At 50.5% G+C, this 21127-nt stretch overlaps 2 protein-coding genes across 2 annotated transcripts in view; both read right to left on the bottom strand.

Moving 5' to 3' along the window:
- Positions 1-2860, bottom strand: part of hao1 (hydroxyacid oxidase (glycolate oxidase) 1) — a 7138-nt gene extending 4278 nt beyond the window's left edge. Inside the window, exons 1-2 of the mRNA XM_068596151.1 lie at positions 2724-2860; positions 153-304 (exon numbers count right to left, since the gene is read on the bottom strand). Of these exons, the coding sequence (XP_068452252.1) occupies positions 153-304; positions 2724-2860 (289 nt within the window). The remainder of the gene's footprint in view (positions 1-152; positions 305-2723) is intronic.
- A 4065-nt stretch (positions 2861-6925) lies between these two features.
- Positions 6926-21127, bottom strand: part of smg1 (SMG1 nonsense mediated mRNA decay associated PI3K related kinase) — a 48319-nt gene continuing 34117 nt past the window's right edge. The window contains exons 41-64 of the mRNA XM_068596116.1: positions 20701-20930; positions 20344-20589; positions 20127-20265; positions 19363-19472; positions 18991-19212; positions 17910-18103; positions 17532-17704; positions 17133-17412; positions 16719-16991; positions 16380-16614; positions 15764-15975; positions 15252-15405; positions 14662-14851; positions 14175-14455; positions 13738-13947; positions 12188-12325; positions 11785-11937; positions 11534-11713; positions 11196-11423; positions 10897-11108; positions 10696-10796; positions 10167-10343; positions 8453-8559; positions 6926-7988 (exon numbers count right to left, since the gene is read on the bottom strand). Of these exons, the coding sequence (XP_068452217.1) occupies positions 7911-7988; positions 8453-8559; positions 10167-10343; positions 10696-10796; positions 10897-11108; positions 11196-11423; positions 11534-11713; positions 11785-11937; positions 12188-12325; positions 13738-13947; positions 14175-14455; positions 14662-14851; positions 15252-15405; positions 15764-15975; positions 16380-16614; positions 16719-16991; positions 17133-17412; positions 17532-17704; positions 17910-18103; positions 18991-19212; positions 19363-19472; positions 20127-20265; positions 20344-20589; positions 20701-20930 (4523 nt within the window). The 3' untranslated portion in view covers positions 6926-7910. The remainder of the gene's footprint in view (positions 7989-8452; positions 8560-10166; positions 10344-10695; positions 10797-10896; positions 11109-11195; positions 11424-11533; positions 11714-11784; positions 11938-12187; positions 12326-13737; positions 13948-14174; positions 14456-14661; positions 14852-15251; positions 15406-15763; positions 15976-16379; positions 16615-16718; positions 16992-17132; positions 17413-17531; positions 17705-17909; positions 18104-18990; positions 19213-19362; positions 19473-20126; positions 20266-20343; positions 20590-20700; positions 20931-21127) is intronic.

Below are 21127 nucleotides of genomic sequence, written 5' to 3'. Positions count from 1 at the left end.
GTGTGCTTCCGTAGCTTCACCAACAGGCTCGTTGAGGACTTTTAGACTTGAGCCTGAGTGAAAGTCTTGTTGTGTAGTTGTTGTGTAGTTTCTGTTCTGCGTGTGTGTGTGTGCCTCTGTGTGTGTGCCTCTGTGCGTGCGTGCGTGTGTACCTCTGGCTGTCGCGCTCTCTCCCTCCGGGTGAGCCATCCTCTGCATTGCTGTGGCGGCGACACACAGCGGCATGCTGAGCTTCTGACCGAGGACGCAGACGGAGAGATCCACTGAGGAGACGTTCCTCAAGACCCGGGGGACCAGACGCCACCTCCACACACACACCCATAGATATGTATGTGCATGTATGCTACCCATAGATATGGCTGCATATGTATGTTACCCATAGATATGTATGTGCATGTATGTTACCCATAGATATGTATGTACATGTATGTTACCCATAGATATGTATGTATATGTATGTTACCCATAGATATGTATGTACATGTATGTTACCCATAGATATGTATGTGCATGTATGTTACCCATAGATATGTATGTGCATGTATGTTACCCATAGATATGGATGCACATGCATGTTACCCATAGATATGTATGTACATGTATGTTACCCATAGATATGTATGTACATGTATGTTACCCATAGATATGTATGTATATGTATGTTACCCATAGATATGTATGTATATGTATGTTACCCATAGATATGTATGTATATGTATGTTACCCATAGATATGGATGCACATGTATGTTACCCATAGATATGTATGTGCATGTATGTTACCCATAGATATGGATGCACATGCATGTTACCCATAGATATGTATGTACATGTATGTTACCCATAGATATGTATGTACATGTATGTTACCCATAGATATGTATGTACATGTATGTTACCCATAGATATGTATGTATATGTATGTTACCCATAGATATGTATGTATATGTATGTTACCCATAGATATGGATGTGCATGTATGTTACCCATAGATATGTATGTACATGTATGTTACCCATATATATGTATGTATATGTATGTTACCCATAGATATGTATGTGCATGTATGTTACCCATAGATATGGATGCACATGTATGTTACCCATAGATATGTATGTACATGTATGTTACCCATAGATATGGATGCACATGTATGTTACCCATAGATATGTATGTATATGTATGTTACCCATAGATATGTATGTATATGTATGTTACCCATAGATATGTATGTATATGTATGTTACCCATAGATATGCATGTTACCCATAGATATGTATGTTACCCATAGATATGTATGTACATGTATGTTACCCATAGATATGTATGTATATGTATGTTACCCATAGATATGTATGTGCATATATGCTACCCATAGATATGTATGTATATGTATGTTACCCATAGATATGTATGTGCATGTATGTATATGTATGTTACCCATAGATATGTATGTTACCCATAGATATGTATGTTACCCATAGATATGTATGTACATTTATGCTACCATAGATATGTATGTATATGTATGTTACCCATAGATATGTATGTATATGTATGTTACCCATAGATATGTATGTACATGTATGTTACCCATAGATATATATGTATATTACCCAGAGATATGTATGTATATGTGTTACCCATAGATATGTATGTTACCTATAGATATGTATGTATATGTATGTTACCCATAGATATGTATGTGCATGTATGTTACCCATAGATATGTATGTATATGTATGTACATGTATGTTACCCATAGATATGTATGTATATGTATGTTACCCATAGATATGTATGTTACCCATAGATATGTATGTATATGTATGTACATGTATGTTACCCATAGATATGTATGTATATGTATGTTACCCATAGATATGTATATTACCCATAGATATGTATGTACATGTATGTTACCCATAGATATGTATGTACATGTATGTTACCCATAGATATGTATGTACATGTATGTTACCCATAGATATGTATGTATATGTATGTACATGTATGTTACCCATAGATATGTATGTACATGTATGTTACCCATAGATATGTATGTATATGTATGTTACCCATAGATATGTATGTACATGTATGTACATGTATGTTACCCATAGATATGTATGTACATGTATGTTACCCATAGATATGTATGTACATGTATGTTACCCATAGATATGTATGTGCATGTATGTTACCCATAGATATGTATGTATATGTATGTTACCCAATCAGAATGATTGACAGGCTAGTTACTCACAACAACATACTACAAAGGCCCATTTCTCAATATCAGGATACACAACTGAAGAAACTGATCAAATAGTTTTCCGAGGTAGAAAGCAGAAAACCTTTCCAGAGAGTTTTGTGAGATTAATGATCCTAGAAAACACAGTCTGGAGCTAACAGCACCATAAAGTGTTTATTTATTTTAAATGTACTACAATAACATCATATCATATTTGTATGAGTAATGCCGTCATAAAATATGACAAACATTCAAAGCTTCATTGGAAATAGAGGCATCAAAATATACATTAAAAGATGTTTAACAACATTTTGACAATAAGTAATGAAAGGATTGAAGGAAGGGCGCCAAAGTCAGTTATTAATTACATTGAGCCAATGCATTAGTGGTTTTCAATATGTTGTCTATTAAAGCACAGGTGTGTGTGTGTGTGTGTGTGTGTGTGTGTGTGTGTGTGTGTGTGTTAGTACCTGTTAAATGCAGCAACATTGTCAGCCAGAGTGAGTTGCTCATCAGCTCCTGAGCGGTAGTAGTCATAAACAGCTTTCGGGAGAACTTTCTTGGCTTCTTCCTCAAAGTCGGCCACACACACACGCTGGCCCGCCATGGCGTCCTCTCAGCCTGCTGCTCGTCTCTGACCGAGGGCAGCTGCTGCTGATGTAATGATGTAATGATTAACACCAGCACCCGCTTCTCCTGCTTTAGGGTTTCTGCTCCGTTTACACAAGAAAGCGCTTCAATCAGAGCACACAGAGCGCCGAGCATCATGGGATGTTTATCATGTGTGCTGACTGGTGAACTTTGAATCCTCTCTCTGGACCCACACAAGTGAATTAGGACAAGACAATTAGAAAGAGACAATTAGAAAGAGGCCATATGAGTATATACTTTTTATTTCACACCTTTCTAAAAACTCAAATAGCACTTTATAATAACTACACATTATTTAGCCTTAAGCATGAGTTAATTCAGGTATTACTAGTCGTTAGTAAAGTATTAGTTAAGTATTTCACACTGTTACATCCTCCACGAATCGCCACCTGAACGTGGTGGAGGAGTTTGAGTGGCTCGGTGATCATGGGAGCTATGTTGTCCAGGGCGTCAGCCCCTGGTAGAGTCTCCCAAGGCCAACAGGTCTCGAGGGAGAGCCCAGACTAAAAGCGGTCCAAAAACCCTGATGAACAGTGGCCCACGGAGCAAAGTCACATAGCCCAGACAAAGGAAACCTGGGCACCCTCCTGGAGCCAGACCAGGGAGGCAAGCTCCCCAGCAAGCGTCTGGTGGCTTTTGCCCATGGGGCCCGGTCGGGCTCAGCCCGAGGAAACATGGTGCCGCAGCCACACTGTGGAGACCACCTGCAGGGAGGAGAACCGGGGTCGGGCGCTGTGCAGACCGTGCGGCAGGCCAGGCGGAAGACCTGGGCGAGCCGATCGTCGGCAGCATGGGCTAGCTCTAGAGACGCGGATCGTCACCTCGCTAGCGGGGAAAGAGCTGGTGCAGGAGGTGGAGCGGTACCAGCTAGATGTAGTTGGGCTCACCTTCACGCACAGCAAGGGCTCTGGAACCAAGCTCCTGGAGAAGGGTTGGACTTTGTCTTTTTCTGGAGTTGCCCAGGGCGAGAGGCGTGAACTGGGAACGTCTGGCTGAGGATCCCGTCCGGGAGGTCTTCAACTCCCATCTCCAGAAGAACTTTTCACACATCCCGAGGGAGGTTAGGGGCATAAAATCCGACTAAACCTTGTTCAAAACCTCTATTGTGGACGTGGCTTCTAGGAGCTGTGGTCGGAGCGTCATCATGTGTCGTGGCTTCAACCCGAGAACCCGGTGGTGGACACCGGGGGTGGGGATGCCAGCAAGCTGAAGAAGGCTTTCGATCTTGGTTGGCCCAGCCAACATGTCCCCTGAAGAGGGTGCAGCGCCTGAAGACCTTGGGGTGGGTGCACCCATATCCCTGGCAGAGGTCACTAAGGTAGTTAAAGAGCTCCTTAGTGGCAAGGCGCCGGGGGTGGATGAGATCCACCCTGAGATGCTGAAAGCGCTGGACATTGCTGGGCTGTCTTGGCTGACACGCCTTTTCAGTGTCGCATGGGGGTCGGGAACAGTGCCCATAGACTAACAGACCGGGGTGGTGGTTCCCATCTTCAAGAAGGGGGACCGGAGAGTGTGCTCGAACTATCGTGGTATCACACTACTCAGCCTCCCGGGAAAAGCTTATGCCAGGGTGCTGGAAAGGAGGCTCTGACCGCTTGTCGAACCTCAGATTCAAGAAGAGCAGAGCAGATTCAGTCCTGGTCGTGGAACAGTGGACCAGCTCTTTACCCTCAAAGACTACTGGAGGGGTCTTGGGAGTTTGCCCAACCCACCTGCATGTGTTTTGTGGACTTAGAGAAGGCTTTTGACCGGGTCCCTTTGGGGGTTTTGTGGGAGGTGCTGCGGGAGTATGGGGTGTCGGACCCGTTGGCACGGGTTATCTGGTCTCTGTACTGTAGTAGGAGTTCTGTTCATATTTTCTGTAATAAGTCAGACAAAAAAAAAAACAGGCGCTATACCGGTCCGTCTTGGTGAAGAGGGAGCTGAGTCGGAAGGCGAAGCTCTCCATTTACTGGTCGCTCTACGTTCCAACCTTCACCTATGGTCACGAACTCTGGGTCAGGATCGAAAGAACGAGGTCGCGGATACAAGCGGCCGAAATGAGCTTCTTCCGTAGGGTGGCCGGGCTCAGCCTTAGAGATAGGGTAAGGAGATGAGGTTCCTCTGTAGGGCTCAGCCTTAGAGATAGAGTAAGGAGATGAGTTTCCTCTGTAGGGCTCAGCCTTAGAGATAGGGTAAGGAGATGAGGTTCCTCTGTAGGGCTCAGCCTTAGAGATAGAGTAAGGAGATGAGTTTCCTCTGTAGGGCTCAGCCTTAGAGATAGGGTAAGGAGATGAGGTTCCTCTGTAGGGCTCAGCCTTAGAGATAGAGTAAGGACATGAGTTTCCTCTGTAGGGCTCAGCCTTAGAGATAGGGTAAGGAGATGAGGTTCCTCTGTAGGGCTCAGCCTTAGAGATAGAGTAAGGACATGAGTTTCCTCTGTAGGGCTCAGCCTTAGAGATAGGGTAAGGAGATGAGGTTCCTCTGTAGGGCTCAGCCTTAGAGATAGGGTAAGGAGATGAGGTTCCTCAGTAGGGCTCAGCCTTAGAGATAGAGTAAGGAGATGAGTTTCCTCTGTAGGGCTCAGCCTTAGAGATAGAGTAAGGAGGTGAGGTTCCTCTGTAGGGCTCAGCCTTAGAGATAGAGTAAGGACATGAGTTTCCTCTGTAGGGCTCAGCCTTAGAGATAGGGTAAGGAGATGAGGTTCCTCTGTAGGGCTCAGCCTTAGAGATAGAGTAAGGAGATGAGGTTCCTCTGTAGGGCTCAGCCTTAGAGATAGAGTAAGGAGATGAGGTTCCTCTGTAGGGCTCAGCCTTAGAGATAGAGTAAGGAGATGAGGTTCCTCTGTAGGGCTCAGCCTTAGAGATAGAGTAAGGAGATGAGGTTCCTCTGTAGAGCTCAGCCTTAGAGATAGAGTAAGGACATGAGTTTCCTCTGTAGGGCTCAGCCTTAGAGATAGAGTAAGGAGATGAGGTTCCTCTGTAGGGCTCAGCCTTAGAGATAGAGTAAGGAGATGAGGTTCCTCTGTAGGGCTCAGCCTTAGAGATAGAGTAAGGAGATGAGGTTCCTCTGTAGGGCTCAGCCTTAGAGATAGAGTAAGGAGATGAGGTTCCTCTGTAGGGCTCAGCCTTAGCGATAAGAGTAAGGAGGTGGAATAACATGATGGTTCAGCATCTCATGCCTCCTGGACGCTTCCCATTAGAGGTTTCCAGGCATGTACAGCTGGTAGGAGGCCCAGGGGAAGACCCAGGACACGCTGGAGGGATCATATCTCTCCCAGCCTCAAATACTCAACCCTCGTGTGCCTGACGGGCATCGCCCCATCACCATCAGATTAATGTTCTTTATCACTTTGTGTTTCCTTTTCTGTTGACTAGATAACTGAGACTTGTGTTGGCGTTGAGGCGCTGCTGCCTTTCACTGTCAGTTATTCATGCTTTGATGAGAAGCAGAGATAGTCCTCGCTTGATGATGTCACACATGAATTACTGAACCAATGAGAAACTACTGAATTCCTCATGTTCAGTATTACAACACGTTTATGTTCAGTATTACAACACGTTATCATTAGTGCATGTCTAAATCATTAAATGTATAAATAAATGCATGGATACATTATTTTAATGATTATAATTCACTAACACTATCTTATTAATCATCTATAGGTTCTTAATACTTCATTTAGAACCCATCATTTATAAAGTATGAAACCCCTATCATGAAACAGTCAAGCTTATTAATCAAAACATTTACAGCTGTTTATTATTTGCATAGTAACGTCTTTGTTTGAACAATGCTTTTTAAGTTATTTCAGTTTACTAATGCTAAATGGTGTAGTTACTATAAAGGCTGCCATTATTTCTCTCTTTTGTTAGCTGTTGTCTTCGTGTTGAGCTTAACGTCTTCTGAGCACTTGTAATGACATCGTCTCCTCCAGAGGATGTTTCATCCCCCCCCCCCCACACACACACACACACAGAGAACTTGAGGCTTCACACGGCTCCAGGTAGAGCGACCGACAGCGTGTTAAACAATCAACACATCTCAGTTCCATGTTTATTTGGCATCCAACAAAATCCAATAAAAGCTTTAAGAATAAACATTTTGCACCAACACCAAAAACATAACATAACTCCTACTAAAAATGTAAAACTAGAAGGTCAAGGTTAATAAAAAGCAAGCATCAGGGCCGGGGAGCGACTATGAGAGGCAAGCAGAACATTGTTATGAAGCTCAGACTGATGAAGACGAGCTCGTCCCTCGTCCAGTAAACTTGATGTCTACGACACAGAGCACCAAACTATTCAACACTCACTTCATCCACAAAGAACAAAGAACCTTCCTGAGAAAACAACTCCACTTCATCTTTTATTCGGAGACGTCAAAGTATTCACTGCGTATCAGTCAAAGTACAGTTTGATGATTGCTCCACCTTCATCGGGTTCAGAGAGCGTCCTGGTGAACTCCTCGTTTACAACCAGCTGGCCAATCACAGCCGCCGAGGGAAAGATGAGAGAGAAACGAGTGCGGCCCTTTAACGGCCAATCCATCCGAGCTCTGGCCCGGGAAGTCCCGCCCACCGCAGTGAGCCGTGTGCTCACTTCCTGCTTCTTCCTGATTGGCTCCACAGGATGCAGCGATGGTTATGGGAACAACTTGACATGAGCTATGCAGGTGAGAGGGGGAAGGTTTTCTAAGTGGAGGGTGAGGAGGCCTTTTCCCTCCCACCCCTTCCCCTCCCCCGTCCGGCACTGCGTGGCCTGGTCAAACCCCAGAAAGGAGGGCGGGGCCACAGGCCCACAAAGCGGTGTTAGCCCGGTCGCCGGTGGTTGGGGGTGTGGTTGCAGCGGTGCTACGAGGTCGCCGCCCCGGTTTGGGTTCCCAGGAGTTTGGGAGGACGGACTGAGCGTCCGCTTCCCGTTTCCTCCCCCCAGTGTGGCCGGCGCTGCTGGTCCGACACCCCAGACCCGCTGGACTCTGGTGGATCTCCAAGCCTTCGTTGGACCAAAGACACGACGGCACAGCGATCACACCCAGGCAGTCCAGCCCTCGTACAACTGGGCCAGGTTGTCCATGCTGGTGGCCTCTTTGATGACCACGTCCACCTGCAACCAAAGCACAGCACTGAGACCCAGCTGATAGACGGGTCCACTGGAGCTCTACATAAACTATGAGACCCAGCTGATAGACGGGTCCACTGGAGCTCTACATAAACTATGAGACCCAGCTGATAGACGGGTCCACTGGAGCTCTACATAAACTATGAGACCCAGCTGATAGACGGGTCCACTGGAGCTCTACATAAACTATGAGACCCAGCTGATAGACGGGTCCACTGGAGCTCTACATAAACTATGAGACCCAGCTGATAGACGGGTCCACTGGAGCTCTACATAAACTATGAGACCCAGCTGATAGACGGGTCCACTGGAGCCTGAATATTTTTAAGATTGAAAAGTCCATTGCTCTTTGAAAAGGTGTATTTGTGTGATGTAATGGCAGCATGGATGTGAATATGTGATGGCATCTTGGGCTGCTGTCTGTTCTTTATGGTCGATGTGAAGCTCACCTGCTCCGTGACGCTCATCCTCCTGGTGGGGTCCACGTCTCGACCCTCCAGCTTGGCCTTCACCCTCTTCCACACGCTAACCGCGTACGAGTTCCTCTCCTGCACCGCTGCAACACACACACACACACACACACACACACCACCATTATCTACAGGTACAGTCGAGCTCCCCGTGTCCCCGCAGGACAGCAGGGGTCTGGTAACAGTGTTAAATGTGCTCCTAGCTCCATGTCTCTTCGTTCAGAAGCAGTTCTATGTGCGATGTGAATGCAGTAAAGAACTGAGGCTTTCCATGAGGTGCAGTCAGCTGACAATGAGTCAGCGCTGCAGGTGAACACAGGTACAGTCACACAAAATGGCGTTTCAACATTAAAGTTGTATATGTAGGAAGCCAAAATACTAGTTTGAACACATCCCTTTAAATGATGTCTGACATTAGCGTGTGCGTGAGGACATGTCTGTAGCCACATGTACAACACATGTTCACTACAACAAACCCGGCCTGTTTACATCCATGTTCTATTGACTGCATCATATCTGCCATTACTGGAACTCCGTCAAATTTAATAGCAGTCATGACGTGTTGTCAGGTCCAGGTGGAGCACACATCAAATTGTTCATTCTTCTGGTGACGTTAGGAAGTCTGAACACGCAAAACACAGCTTCTCTCCAGCTGTAGCTGCATCCTGCTAAAGAGCAGCATGTCCAGCTGTAGCTGCATCCTGCTAAAGAGCAGCATGTCCGGCTGTAGCTGCATCCTGCTAAAGAGCAGCATGTCCAGCTGTAGCTGCATCCTGCTAAAGAGCAGCATGTCCAGCTGTAGCTGCATCCTGCTAAAGAGCAGCATGTCCGGCTGTAGCTGCATCCTGCTAAAGAGCAGCATGTCCAGCTGTAGCTGCATCCTGCTAAAGAGCAGCATGTCCAGCTGTAGCTGCATCCTGCTAAAGAGCAGCATGTCTAGCTGTAGCTGCATCCTGCTAAAGAGCAGCATGTCCAGCTGTAGCTACATCCTGCTAAAGAGCAGCATGTCTAGCTGTAGCTGCATCCTGCTAAAGAGCAGCATGTCCAGCTGTAGCTGCATCCTGCTAAAGAGCAGCATGTCCAGCTGTAGCTGCATCCTGCTAAAGAGCAGCATGTCTAGCTGTAGCTACATCCTGCTAAAGAGCAGCATGTCTAGCTGTAGCTACATCCTGCTAAAGAGCAGCATGTCCAGCTGTAGCTGCATCCTGCTAAAGAGCAGCATGTCCAGCTGTAGCTACATCCTGCTAAAGAGCAGCATGTCCAGCTGTAGCTGCATCCTGCTAAAGAGCAGCATGTCCAGCTGTAGCTGCATCCTGCTAAAGAGCAGCATGTCCAGCTGTAGCTGCATCCTGCTAAAGAGCAGCATGTCCAGCTGTAGCTGCATCCTGCTAAAGAGCAGCATGTCTAGCTGTAGCTGCATCCTGCTAAAGAGCAGCATGTCCAGCTGTAGCTGCATCCTGCTAAAGAGCAGCATGTCCAGCTGTAGCTGCATCCTGCTAAAGAGCAGCATGTCCAGCTGTAGCTGCATCCTGCTAAAAAGCAGCATGTCCAGCTGTAGCTGCATCCTGCTAAAGAGCAGCATGTCCAGCTGTAGCTGCATCCTGCTAAAGAGCAGCATGTCCAGCTGTAGCTGCATCCTGCTAAAGAGCAGCATGTCCAGCTGTAGCTGCATCCTGCTAAAGAGCAGCAGTACCTCGTCCCGTCTTGGGGTCCCGTACGGCCCTCTTGGGGCTGGGGTTGAAGCCCTTGCTGCTCATCAGCAGCGTGCTGGGCGGGGTGTCCGTGGGCGTTCCGAGGTTGCGCTGCAGAGCTCTGCGGGCATTCTGGGACATGGAGTCCGGCTGCGTCTTCACCCCGCTGCACTTCACCGCTGAGGGGAACAAACAGGTTAGCATTAAGAGATGAGATGCAGCTCATCTTCCCACACTTCATCTCTGCTGTCAACGTGGGACTCCAGTCAGTACACACCCCTCTCCACAGGAAACACTCACTACATTAACTCCCATGTCGGCCTCAACTCCTGTATGATCATTTCCTGCTGAGCCGCCTCACGGTTCTGGCCCAAAACTACATTTTACAAGATAATATTAGAATACGTCACGTGCATGATCCAAGTTACAATTGACTTTATGGAGCTTCAACGCATCACAATGTAACTCAATGCTGCTTTTGGAGTCCAGAGGGAAGAGAGAAAAGGCTCTGAGGGAAGATGGACATCTTACCTGCTGCAAAGCTGGTCTGAGCAGCAGAAACCGGGCTGGCACATTCACCGTCTCTGTCCGTCACGAGCGGGGAGGCAAAGCTCACCAGGCCGTTGTACACGCTGTGAGGCACACGCACCACATTAACAAAGCCGGTACACAGGGGAAGCAAACAGGTGTGTGTGTGTGTGTGTGTGTGTGTGTGTGTGTGTGTGTGTGTACCTCTGGCTCTGGGCGTGCAGCTCCTTCAGGGTAGCAGGGATCTCCTCCAGCAGCTCAAACTGCTCCTGGTTGCGCGGCTGCCCGCTGGCCTGCACCACGGTGAATAGGACCAGCTGGATGTTGTCCTGCCAGGCTTTGTACAACAACAGGAAGTGACGCACGCTGCCCTCATAAGCCACCTCTTCACCATCCGCGAGCGCGGCCTCCTCATCCTGTACGACAGAAAAAAACAGGTGAGAGTGAGGAAACGTCTCCACCAGCAGAAGCTAAAGAGCCCTGTGCTCCAGGAAGCTGCGTACCTTTGACATGGCTCTCAGCAGGTGCTTGACGTCGGCCAGCTGGCGGTTGTGACTGGACAGGATGGTCTTGATGGAGTCCACTAGGAGCTGCAGGGCCTCTCCACTGGACTCCAGCTGCTGCTCCCGCTCCTCCTGGCTCCTGCGCTCAGCGCCCAACTCCTCCTCCAGCTGCCTCTGGGCACAGCTCAGCCAATCAGGGCTGCCGATGGGCAGGTCCAGCACCGGACTCTGTAGGGACCGACAAAGAGATGAAAGGTTCAGACAAAACAATGGCCCTTGTACCAGCCGGTCATGTCACCTTTTGGACAGACTGCATCGGGGTCAGAGGTCAGACGCACCAGTCTGTGCAGTAGTTGCAGCTCCAGCGCCGATACGCTGCTGCTGAACTGGGCGGCGTAGGAGCAGGTCTGCTGGCAGCGCTTCAGCAGCTCAAACAGGGCGGCGTCCATGCTGAGGGCTTCGGGGGACCGGGTCCGCAGACCCTCAAAGTTCAGGATGGTGGAGCACAAGAAGGTGACCTGAAACACAAAGAGGAAGCTCAGAAAGAGTCCGGTCCCTGAAGCCACACAAAGGGCCTTGATCCGGGTACCTGGCTGGTGCGCTGGTTCTCTCTGGCCACCATGGCGCGTCTCTCCCTGATGGTCATCTCAAAGTCCTGCAGGACGGGGGCCAGAGCCGGGTTGGCCCCCCCGGCCCACTTGAGGCGCTGCTCGATGCTGGCCTCCAGCGACGCCAGCTTCTCCTGAGAACAACAGTCAGACACCATGTTCAGTCAAGTCACAAGTATTTGTTGGCTGAAATAAATAAGAGTTTCTCACATATAAGATGTTCTGAATAAAGGAACAGTGACATCTGGTGGTGCGAGTCAGACTGCAGCTGTAGCGTTAGCTTGCTGTGAACAATGCGTTATTAGCGTCCTAGCCGAGCTAGCGTGGTGTTGGTGTGAACATGGTGCTGGTGGAGCTCCTGGACGCTCTGTGGTGCAGACAGACCTGAATGGCCACAATGGAGCCCTCGTCCTGACTCAGCTTGTACAGCTTCTTCTTCATGTTGCCCAAGATGACGGAGCGAGGGGGGATGCTGACGCTGAGCGGCTGATTACTGGGGCCCAGAACGTCCTCATGCTGCCACTGGAAGAGACACGACACCTTGTCATGACCACCGGGAGGAGCCTTCACCTCTGGTCTGGAGCCTTTAGTACATGTGTGACCTTGAGAACAGTCTGGAGCCTTTAGTACATGTCTGACCTTGAGAACAGTCTGGAGCCTTTAGTACATGTCTGACCTTGAGAATAGTCTGGAGCCTTTAGTACATGTCTGACCTTGAGAACAGTCTGGAGCCTTTAGTACATGTCTGACCTTGAGAATAGTCTGGAGCCTTTAGTACATGTCTGACCTTGAGAACAGTCTGGAGCCTTTAGTACATGTCTGACCTTGAGAATAGTCTGGAGCCTTTAGTACATGTCTGACCTTGAGAACAGTCTGGAGCCTTTAGTACATGTCTGACCTTGAGAATAGTCTGGAGCCTTTAGTACATGTCTGACCTTGAGAACAGTCTGGAGCCTTTAGTGCATGTCTGACCTTGAGAACAGTCTGGAGCCTTTAGTACATGTCTGACCTTGAGAACAGTCTGGAGCCTTTAGTACATGTCTGACCTTGAGAACAGTCTGGAGCCTTTAGTACATGTCTGACCTTGAGAACAGTCTGGAGCCTTTAGTACATGTCTGACCTTGAGAACAGTCTGGAGCCTTTAGTACATGTCTGACCTTGAGAACAGTCTGGAGCCTTTAGTACATGTCTGACCTTGAGAACAGTCTGGAGCCTTTAGTACATGTCTGACCTTGAGAACAGTCTGGAGCCTTTAGTACATGTCTGACCTTGAGAACATTCTGGAGCCTTTAGTGCATGTCTGACCTTGAGAACAGTCTGGAGCCTTTAGTACATGTCTGACCTTGAGAACAGTCTGGAGCCTTTAGTACATGTCTGACCTTGAGAACAGTCTGGAGCCTTTAGTACATGTCTGACCTTGAGAACAGTCTGGAGCCTTTAGTACATGTCTGACCTTGAGAACAGTCTGGAGCCTTTAGTACATGTCTGACCTTGAGAACAGTCTGGAGCCTTTAGTGCATGTCTGACCTTGAGAACATTCTGGAGCCTTTAGTACATGTCTGACCTTGAGAATAGTCTGGAGCCTTTAGTGCATGTCTGACCTTGAGAACAGTCTGGAGCCTTTAGTACATGTCTGACCTTGAGAACAGTCTGGAGCCTTTAGTACATGTCTGACCTTGAGAACAGTCTGGAGCCTTTAGTGCATGTCTGACCTTGAGAACATTCTGGAGCCTTTAGTACATGTCTGACCTTGAGAACATTCTGGAGCCTTTAGTACATGTCTGACCTTGAGAATAGTCTGCAGCCTTTAGTGCATGTCTGACCTTGGCTTATTCTCAATGTGCATGCAGTCATTTTCATACTTGGCAACACATACAGACCAGGTCTTCCAGAGGAAGCTGTGTGCATGGCAGTGGGATGAGTTCAGCACACACCTGGAACATGGCGATGTGCAGCTGGCTCCTCTGCAGGCTGGCTTTGGCGGCCTCCAGGTGGACGTCCAGCCTCCTCAGCAGGTCCACTTTCTTCCAGGCCGTGTCGTAGGAGGAGGCCAACACCGTGGCTCTGTTCAGCAGCAGCTGGGACACGCGGCCCGACGCCAGGCCCTGCTCCACGGCCGCCTTGCAGAGGTCATCCAGAGACACCTGCAGAGGCAGGACGGGTTTAGCACCAGGGCAGACGCACCGTGCGCAGGCTACAAGGGTACTGTACTCTCGGTACTGTCCAGAAGGACCGCTGCATGGAACAAGTCTCTTTACACAAGAGGAGTCCTCATGGAGGCACTGAGCCCTGCTGCTGCCTCTTGTGCAGGGGAAGGTGCATCATCTGTGTATTATCTCTCACACACACACACACACACACACACACACACCTTGCTCTCGGCACCAAAGTCCTTGGCCTCCATCTGGGCGTCGAGGTCGAGGCCGAGGGCGGACAGCGTGCTGCAGAGCGCCAGAGCCAGCGCCTGGCCCGGCAGCCCCATCAGCATCTGGCCCACGAACTCTGCTGTGAAGGCCTTGATGGGGCGCGTCATCTGCTCCTCGCTGACCACCGCCACGCCCGAGCCCGCCGCACTCGGCCGCCGGTACAGCGGCTTCCCCAGAACCACCGGGCCGTTGCTAGGCAACAGGTCCTCAGCTGGAGAACAGGTACCTGCACACCAAGATTAAACACACACACACGTCAGAGAGCCGGCCGGCCGAGACACTGAGGAGGATATCCAATGCATGGGATCCAGGTAATGACACACACACACACACACACACACACACACACACACACACACACACACACACACACACACACACACACACACACACACACACACACACACAGTGTCGTAGTTGGTGAGCTCTTACCAGACAGCGTCTGAGCAAAGGAGGCACACAGTCTGAAGAAGTCCCGGACGGTTTGCAGTCTCTTGAGGAAGAACACGTCCTCCATAAGCTGCCGCTGAGCGACCGCATCAAAGAAGTGGAGCTGTGTGGCCCGAGAATCCCTCAGGACATCCACCTTCCTCCAGGCCACCGGCACCTCCAGAGAGCTCAGCTGAGGACACGAGGACGAGGATGAGCTCTTTTGAAACAAGCTCAGATGATGCTCAAGGAGAAGTGGGTCAATGTACTACATAATTTATTTCCTGCTTGAGAATACTGGCGTCCCGCTTTGAGCCAGAGGTCTGTGACCGTCCCTACACCCCCACTGACCCAAGGCACAGACCAGGACATGTAGAAATCTCACTACAGATATTGTTTTTGAAAAGCTCCCATACAAATAGATGACGTGGGCTTTAGGTGTTTATTGTGACACGCGTCATGGGACTTGCAGGCCGGCTGGCGGCCTGCAGACCATCTGCCTTGTGGAGCTCTAGAAACTCCTTATCTGAGGAACTAGGAAGCACATGAAGGAAAGAACATGCCCAGCAGACCTGGAGGACACTTGGCGCTACCTTCTCCGTGAGCTGTCCAAACGCAGCCTCCAGCTGGGTGAACATGCCATCGAAGGCCACCAGCAACATCTGGCCCGCTGACATCTTGGGCGTGTCCTGGCCCGGTCCGTCCACGCGGGGCTGGATGAGCTCCGAGTACTGAGCCCGCAGCATCCTGAGCACAGGAAGCCAGAGGGTTATGCACACGTCACATTAACTGCTCACAAAGGGACAGTGCGGAGCATTTTGGTGGATCCCTGAGCAGAAACTAAACATAGTATTCATAACTGGATTCCAGGTACTTGTACACGAATGATCTTAGAATGAGTCCGTTATCTCTACACAGGGATAAAGAGCCCAACAGCTGCTGCCTGACCTCCCAAACCATGACGGTAGGACGGCCTCTGAGCGAGGAAGGTTCTGTCCTTGGGTTTTTGGTTGGCCACGCCCCTAGACGCCACCAATTACTAAACACTGGCCCTTTAAGTAGAAGCTGTGTCTGATCTCATTGGGACCGGACCACAGCAGCCCACCTGGTGACGTGGAGGCAGTGGCCGTGCCCGTCGTGGTCCAGGCCCGAGGCGGCCTGCAGACCGTCCACCAAACCCTGCAGGCCGAGCCCGTCGGAGCTCTGCTCCACCAGCTGCTCCAGCTCGGCCAGCATGGCCTCCAGGGTGGGCTCTCCCTTCACCATGCAGCGCAGAGCCTCCGGGAAGATGATCTGACGGAAGTTGGTGTTGAGTTCCTGTCGTGAGCACGGAGACACAGCTGGGTCAAGGAAGGCTTTCAACCGGAGGAACAACTCAGTCTTTAAAAGAGGAGAGCTGCTCTTTGTCAGGACACGGCATCGGGCCCTCGGTGCTGGCAGCAGGCTGCTTCTCCCCGTTCTCCACCCAGACAGCACAGCGTCGACCAGCCACCGGACATGCCAGGCCTTTGTGTAACAGCACGAGGTCCCGACTGATACTGAACAATCTGCAAAAGCTTGTCAAACTAGTCACGCGAGTCCCGTTGAACCAATGAAATGACCTTTTTATGTGTTGATGTCGTTGGTCCGTTGATACTGCTCTGTGTGTGTTTAAGATGCGCTGTAAGCATCGTGTCCGTGTAAATGAAAGCTTGCTCTCAATGAGCCGTTAGATTGGTTACCTGTAAGCAGGTGTACACGGCGTTGGCCAGGTAGACCGCCTGCGTGATGGCTGAGGGAGCCGGCAGGTCCAGGTCGTGGGGCAGCAGCGGGCAGCGCTGCAGCAGGGTCGTCAGGGCGCTGACGTTACCGATCATAGCGCAGAGCTCCTCCAGGAACCACGCCCCGTCCCGGGACAGCAGGTCCACCAGCTGCTCTCCAGCGGCGGCCGCCGCACCCTCCATCACCATGTTGCGCCTGCGGGGGAAGAAACACTGAGTGACATCCTGCTGTCCCTCCCTTCAGGTCCGAGCCCAACCCTTTCCAGAAGCATCAGACGTAATACATCTCATGTGTTCAACCTGCAGAGTGCGCTGAGGGCAGAAGTGATGATCCCGGCCAGGCTGAGCGAGCCCGGCTCCCCGTTCTCCCGGAGGAAGACCGTGATGCAGTGCTCGATCTCCTGCAGCTGCTCCTCGCAGGCCGCGGCGGTCGTGCCCTCCGCCTTCAGGCGCTCCGCGTGGAGCATCACGCGCTCGTTGGTGTCAGCCACTTGGTGCTGCAGAGTCATTTCCACGCTGGACAGGAACTGGCAGGAAGCAGCAGGAGGCTGAGGGGCAAACAGCAGCTCGTACCTGCAGAGGGAGGAGGAAACTAAGATGAGAGTGTGTGTGTGTGTGTGTGTGTGTATATTCAGGCCTGAGCCCAGCAGACTGCACAGTCAGGACTGGAAATGGAACAAGGGATGTTAACAGTTTGCCTCTGCAGCTGCTTACTGTCTGTAGATGTGCTGGCAATGCTCCACCGTCATGTCCCTCAGCAGCTCCTCCAGCCAGGCCTTCCACTGGTGGGCGCGGTGGAGCAGCAGGGTGGCCCGTGGGTACAGCAGCGCCACCGTAGCATAGCTGTGCAGCTGCTCCAAACAGCCACGGAGGGCCCCGCGGCGCTGCTGCAGCAGAGAGCTCACCTCCGCCTCCAGGCTCTCACACTGGCTGATCAGGTGGGCCTGGCCCGCGTTCTGCAGGAAGGCTGTGGCCGGCACGTAGCTGGGAGGACCTGGAGAGGTTGGACAGCCAACAACATGATGCAGCAATGAGACAAGCTATAGATATTAAAGACATTACCTACACCATCCGTTCACTCATTCTGCTGGCATCGTTTCCAGAGGGACTTACCCAGATCTATGGGGCTGCTGATGTCCTGCAGCAGGCTGGCCAGCTGGGTGGCCTCCAGGTTGGAAAATGCCGCCTGGTACTGGGAGATCCACTGGTCCAGGTCAGCTAGCTTGCTCTGAATGGCCTCCTGCACCGTCCGCTGTCGCGACTGCAGCTGGGTGTGTTCAGAGTACCTGTGACCAGGAAAGAGGCTTTCAGAAAGCAGCTCTGCTCATCGTGGCATGCAGTACCTCTACAGCCCTCTGCCTGAGCGCTTACGGCATATACAGAAAGAACAAAAAGAAAAACACCTGTCCTACGATTTGACTGCAAAGGATTTTTGACAAAAGGACTTGTTTTAAGGTGGATTTGGAACACTTCATATTGTGCGGTGTGGACCTTTGCTCCAGGGTGAGGATCAGATGGTCCGGGTGGTTCTCTGCTCCCTCGAGGAAGGCCATCTCCTCCTGGAGCTTTGCTTGGAGCTTCTCCCCCTGGCAGAGCTGCTCCTGCAGGGTCAAGTACTCTTCCACGGTCTCTTCCACTTGCGGCAGCACGGCCAGCATCTCGTCACGATTCTTAAACCAGTTCACCTGCACGCAGGTAGCAGTCCAGCAATTACACTCTACACCCTCACAGGCTTTGCTTCTGGTTTGTGTGCAGTACTGATGGAGGAGCTACATGAAGGCACCACCTGTCCATCAGGACTAACATTCACACTGATGGAGGAGCTACATGAAGGCACCACCTGTCCATCAGGACTAACATTCACACTGATGGAGGAGCTACATGAAGGCACCACCTGTCCATCAGGACTAACATTCACCCTGGTGGAGGAGCTACATGAAGGCACCACCTGTCCATCAGGACTAACATTCACACTGATGGAGGAGCTACATGAAGGCACCACCTGTCCATCAGGACTAACACCGCAGTGTTAGCATGTAATAATTACTGGAAGCCTGGTGTCGCCTCCAGAAGAATTCAGTTCGACAACTTCTCCCGTCCTCATAATTTATTTCCTGAATCACAGGTAAAGTAACACGCGCTGCGGTTGCAAAGGCAGGGAGTCGTCCAGTCAACGCAGGTTGAGCGTCTAAAACAACACCACGAACAGCCGGAAGTTCGGCTCTTTGATACACGGTTTTCCTTCATCAACATATCATCAGCAAAGTAACATTTAATTGGGTCTAAACTGTCAAGAAGAGGATAATTCTGTGTTCTCATCTCTTCTCACAGAAAGGGACGTGTAACGTCCAGTCTGCTTCTCTAGTGTCAACATACTGATATACAGGTGTGTGTGTGTTGAGGAGTGCAGGCGTCTGACTAAAGTTCCCTTGAGAACGCGACATTTCTAGACACAACTACAGCTGCACATTGGTTGGTGACCTTGCTAACCTGAACGTCACTAGACATGAATATGAAAAGCATCTACAGACATTTTAGATTCTTGTTTTCAGCAGCACAGTCATGACTTCACCTTGATCTCAGCCACCCTGGAGGAGAAGAGGGAGCGTGTGATGTCTCTCTCCATCTCCCTCTTGCTCTGCTTGCTGTCAGCCTGCTGTCCTCCTCCCCCTCCATACACGGCACCAGCGAAGCCCACCTCCCCCCCTGCAGTCCAGTCCACCAGGGGGTCATAGACAAAGGCCTCCAGGAGCGTCAGGAGGGTCTCTCTGCCCCGACGCATCATCTGAACCACCTGAAAGGACATGGCGGGCTTCAGCAGAGCAGCAAACATTGGGGTGAGAGATCAGGACTAGGTTAGCGCTCCATGTGCCTTCAGGTCTCAGTGCTTCCACTATCAAGAGCTGCTAAGAATACACACAGCTCAGTGTGAAGTGACAGTAACCTGTTCGCAGGACAGCCTGAAGATGCCCTCCACTCCAGTGACTCCCAGAGCCGTCTCAATGTTGTGGGTCATCCTGAACGGGACCTTCTCTGGCACCCGCAGGCTCTTCCCTAGTGACGAAACCATGGAGACATCAACACACCACCCAGCCTGAATGAAGCGGCAACCTAAACCTCGGAAAAGTGAAGGCAATGAAGTGCTTCAAAACTATTTTTTGGAATGAGGGGGAGGTAATCACGGGGCGACTCCTCTGGTTGTATAGAAGTCTATGCTTCATGTGTTAAAGCTGCATTCTCTCTCCTGACCACCAGGGGGCGACTCCTCTGGTTGTATAGAAGTCTATATAAATGACTCTTGATTATGGTCATTTAGAGTCAAAAAGCAGCTTGTGCTTTTTGGTCTATAAAGCACAGGCTGCTTTAGGGCGGGGCTACGAGGTGATTGACAGGGCTCTACACTTAGAAGATCATATCCAGGATGAAAACAGGTTGAAAAGCTGGAGAGAGGGAAGGTGAACCCTGTGATGGAGACAGAAGACATGAAACGGAGGAACAACCCTGTTCCTGGAAAGACGGGGAGGTCTTTATTCACTGTGACAATCATTACAGTTCACTCAGTAAACCTTCAGTAGCTAGCATAGCATAGCATCATTAAGACATGATGAATTGAAGCAGCAAAGGAAATTGGAAACAAGAATATAAAATCAGCAGAAGCACAAGAGTCAGCAGATCGGGCCGAGCCCCATCTAACCGGTGGGAACTGACCTTTCTCAAAGCACACGTTGTAGTCGATGTGCACAACCTCTCCAGTGGTCATGTCAATCAACACATTGTCGAGGTGACGGTCGCCGAGGCCGATGATGTATCCCACCATGGACATGACGGCGGTGGATCTGGCGTAGGACTGCGGCACAAAAGAAAAGGAATTGCAACCAGACAGAAGACGGACAGCCCCGTGAAGGAAAAGGTCCTCTTGGATTACCTGCGTGACCCTCCACCACTCGCTGGGCGTGGTGCAGGAGCACCACAGCTCCCGGGCCAGCAGGTTGGAGGGCGTCGCCTCCATCAGCTCCTTCAGCACCTCCTTCATGACGCTGAGCGGCCAGTCCCGTCGAGTCACGTCCAGGCTGAGCCCCACCGCCTTCAGAGCTGGTCCGATGCGGCTGTAGTACAGCTCACTGGGGCGGGGGACTGGAGGCACTGGCTGCTGCTGGAACGAGTCCTGGGCCTGAGCAGCAACACATGAAGTACATGTCCGTTTAAAACGCTCACAGGCAACGGGCCCGCACACAGGTGGCCAGAGCATTGCCTGGCCTTCACCTCGACATGTCACAGGTACCTTCTGCGCTTGCTGCACAGCCTCCCTCTGCTGCCAGCGCTTGTAGAGGCCGAAGAGGGGCGTGGCTCCGTCCACCCACTGGATGAGTCCTGACCGGGTTCCCAGGGGGGTGACGGAGTAGTGGCGAGCGTGGAAGTGTGGCTGCTCCTGCTGGTTGATCTTGGTGAACATGGTGTTGACGATGGACAGGAACTGCATGATGCGCTCGTCTAAATGCAAGTCCTCCAGACCTGAGGAAGACGGCCGGGATGACTCAAAGCTTCAACAAGGGTCACACATGCACAGAGTCCCACTCACCAGCTGCATGGTGTGCAGTGCACAAGAAACAAGACAACGCCTCAGAAAACACTGGAGACACGACTGCATGAGCTGAAGGTGTAATCTCTCATTCGACATCCGATTTACCATTTGAATGCTTTTTTTTTTT

The sequence above is a fragment of the Clinocottus analis genome, unplaced genomic scaffold, assembly GCF_023055335.1.
Source record: "Clinocottus analis isolate CAN_PGR_092001 unplaced genomic scaffold, fCliAna1.0.p SCAF_34, whole genome shotgun sequence".
Taxonomy (NCBI): domain Eukaryota; kingdom Metazoa; phylum Chordata; class Actinopteri; order Perciformes; family Cottidae; genus Clinocottus; species Clinocottus analis.
The sequence above is the reverse complement of the archived record's forward strand: the minus strand, read 5'-3'. Positions and strand labels throughout refer to the sequence as shown.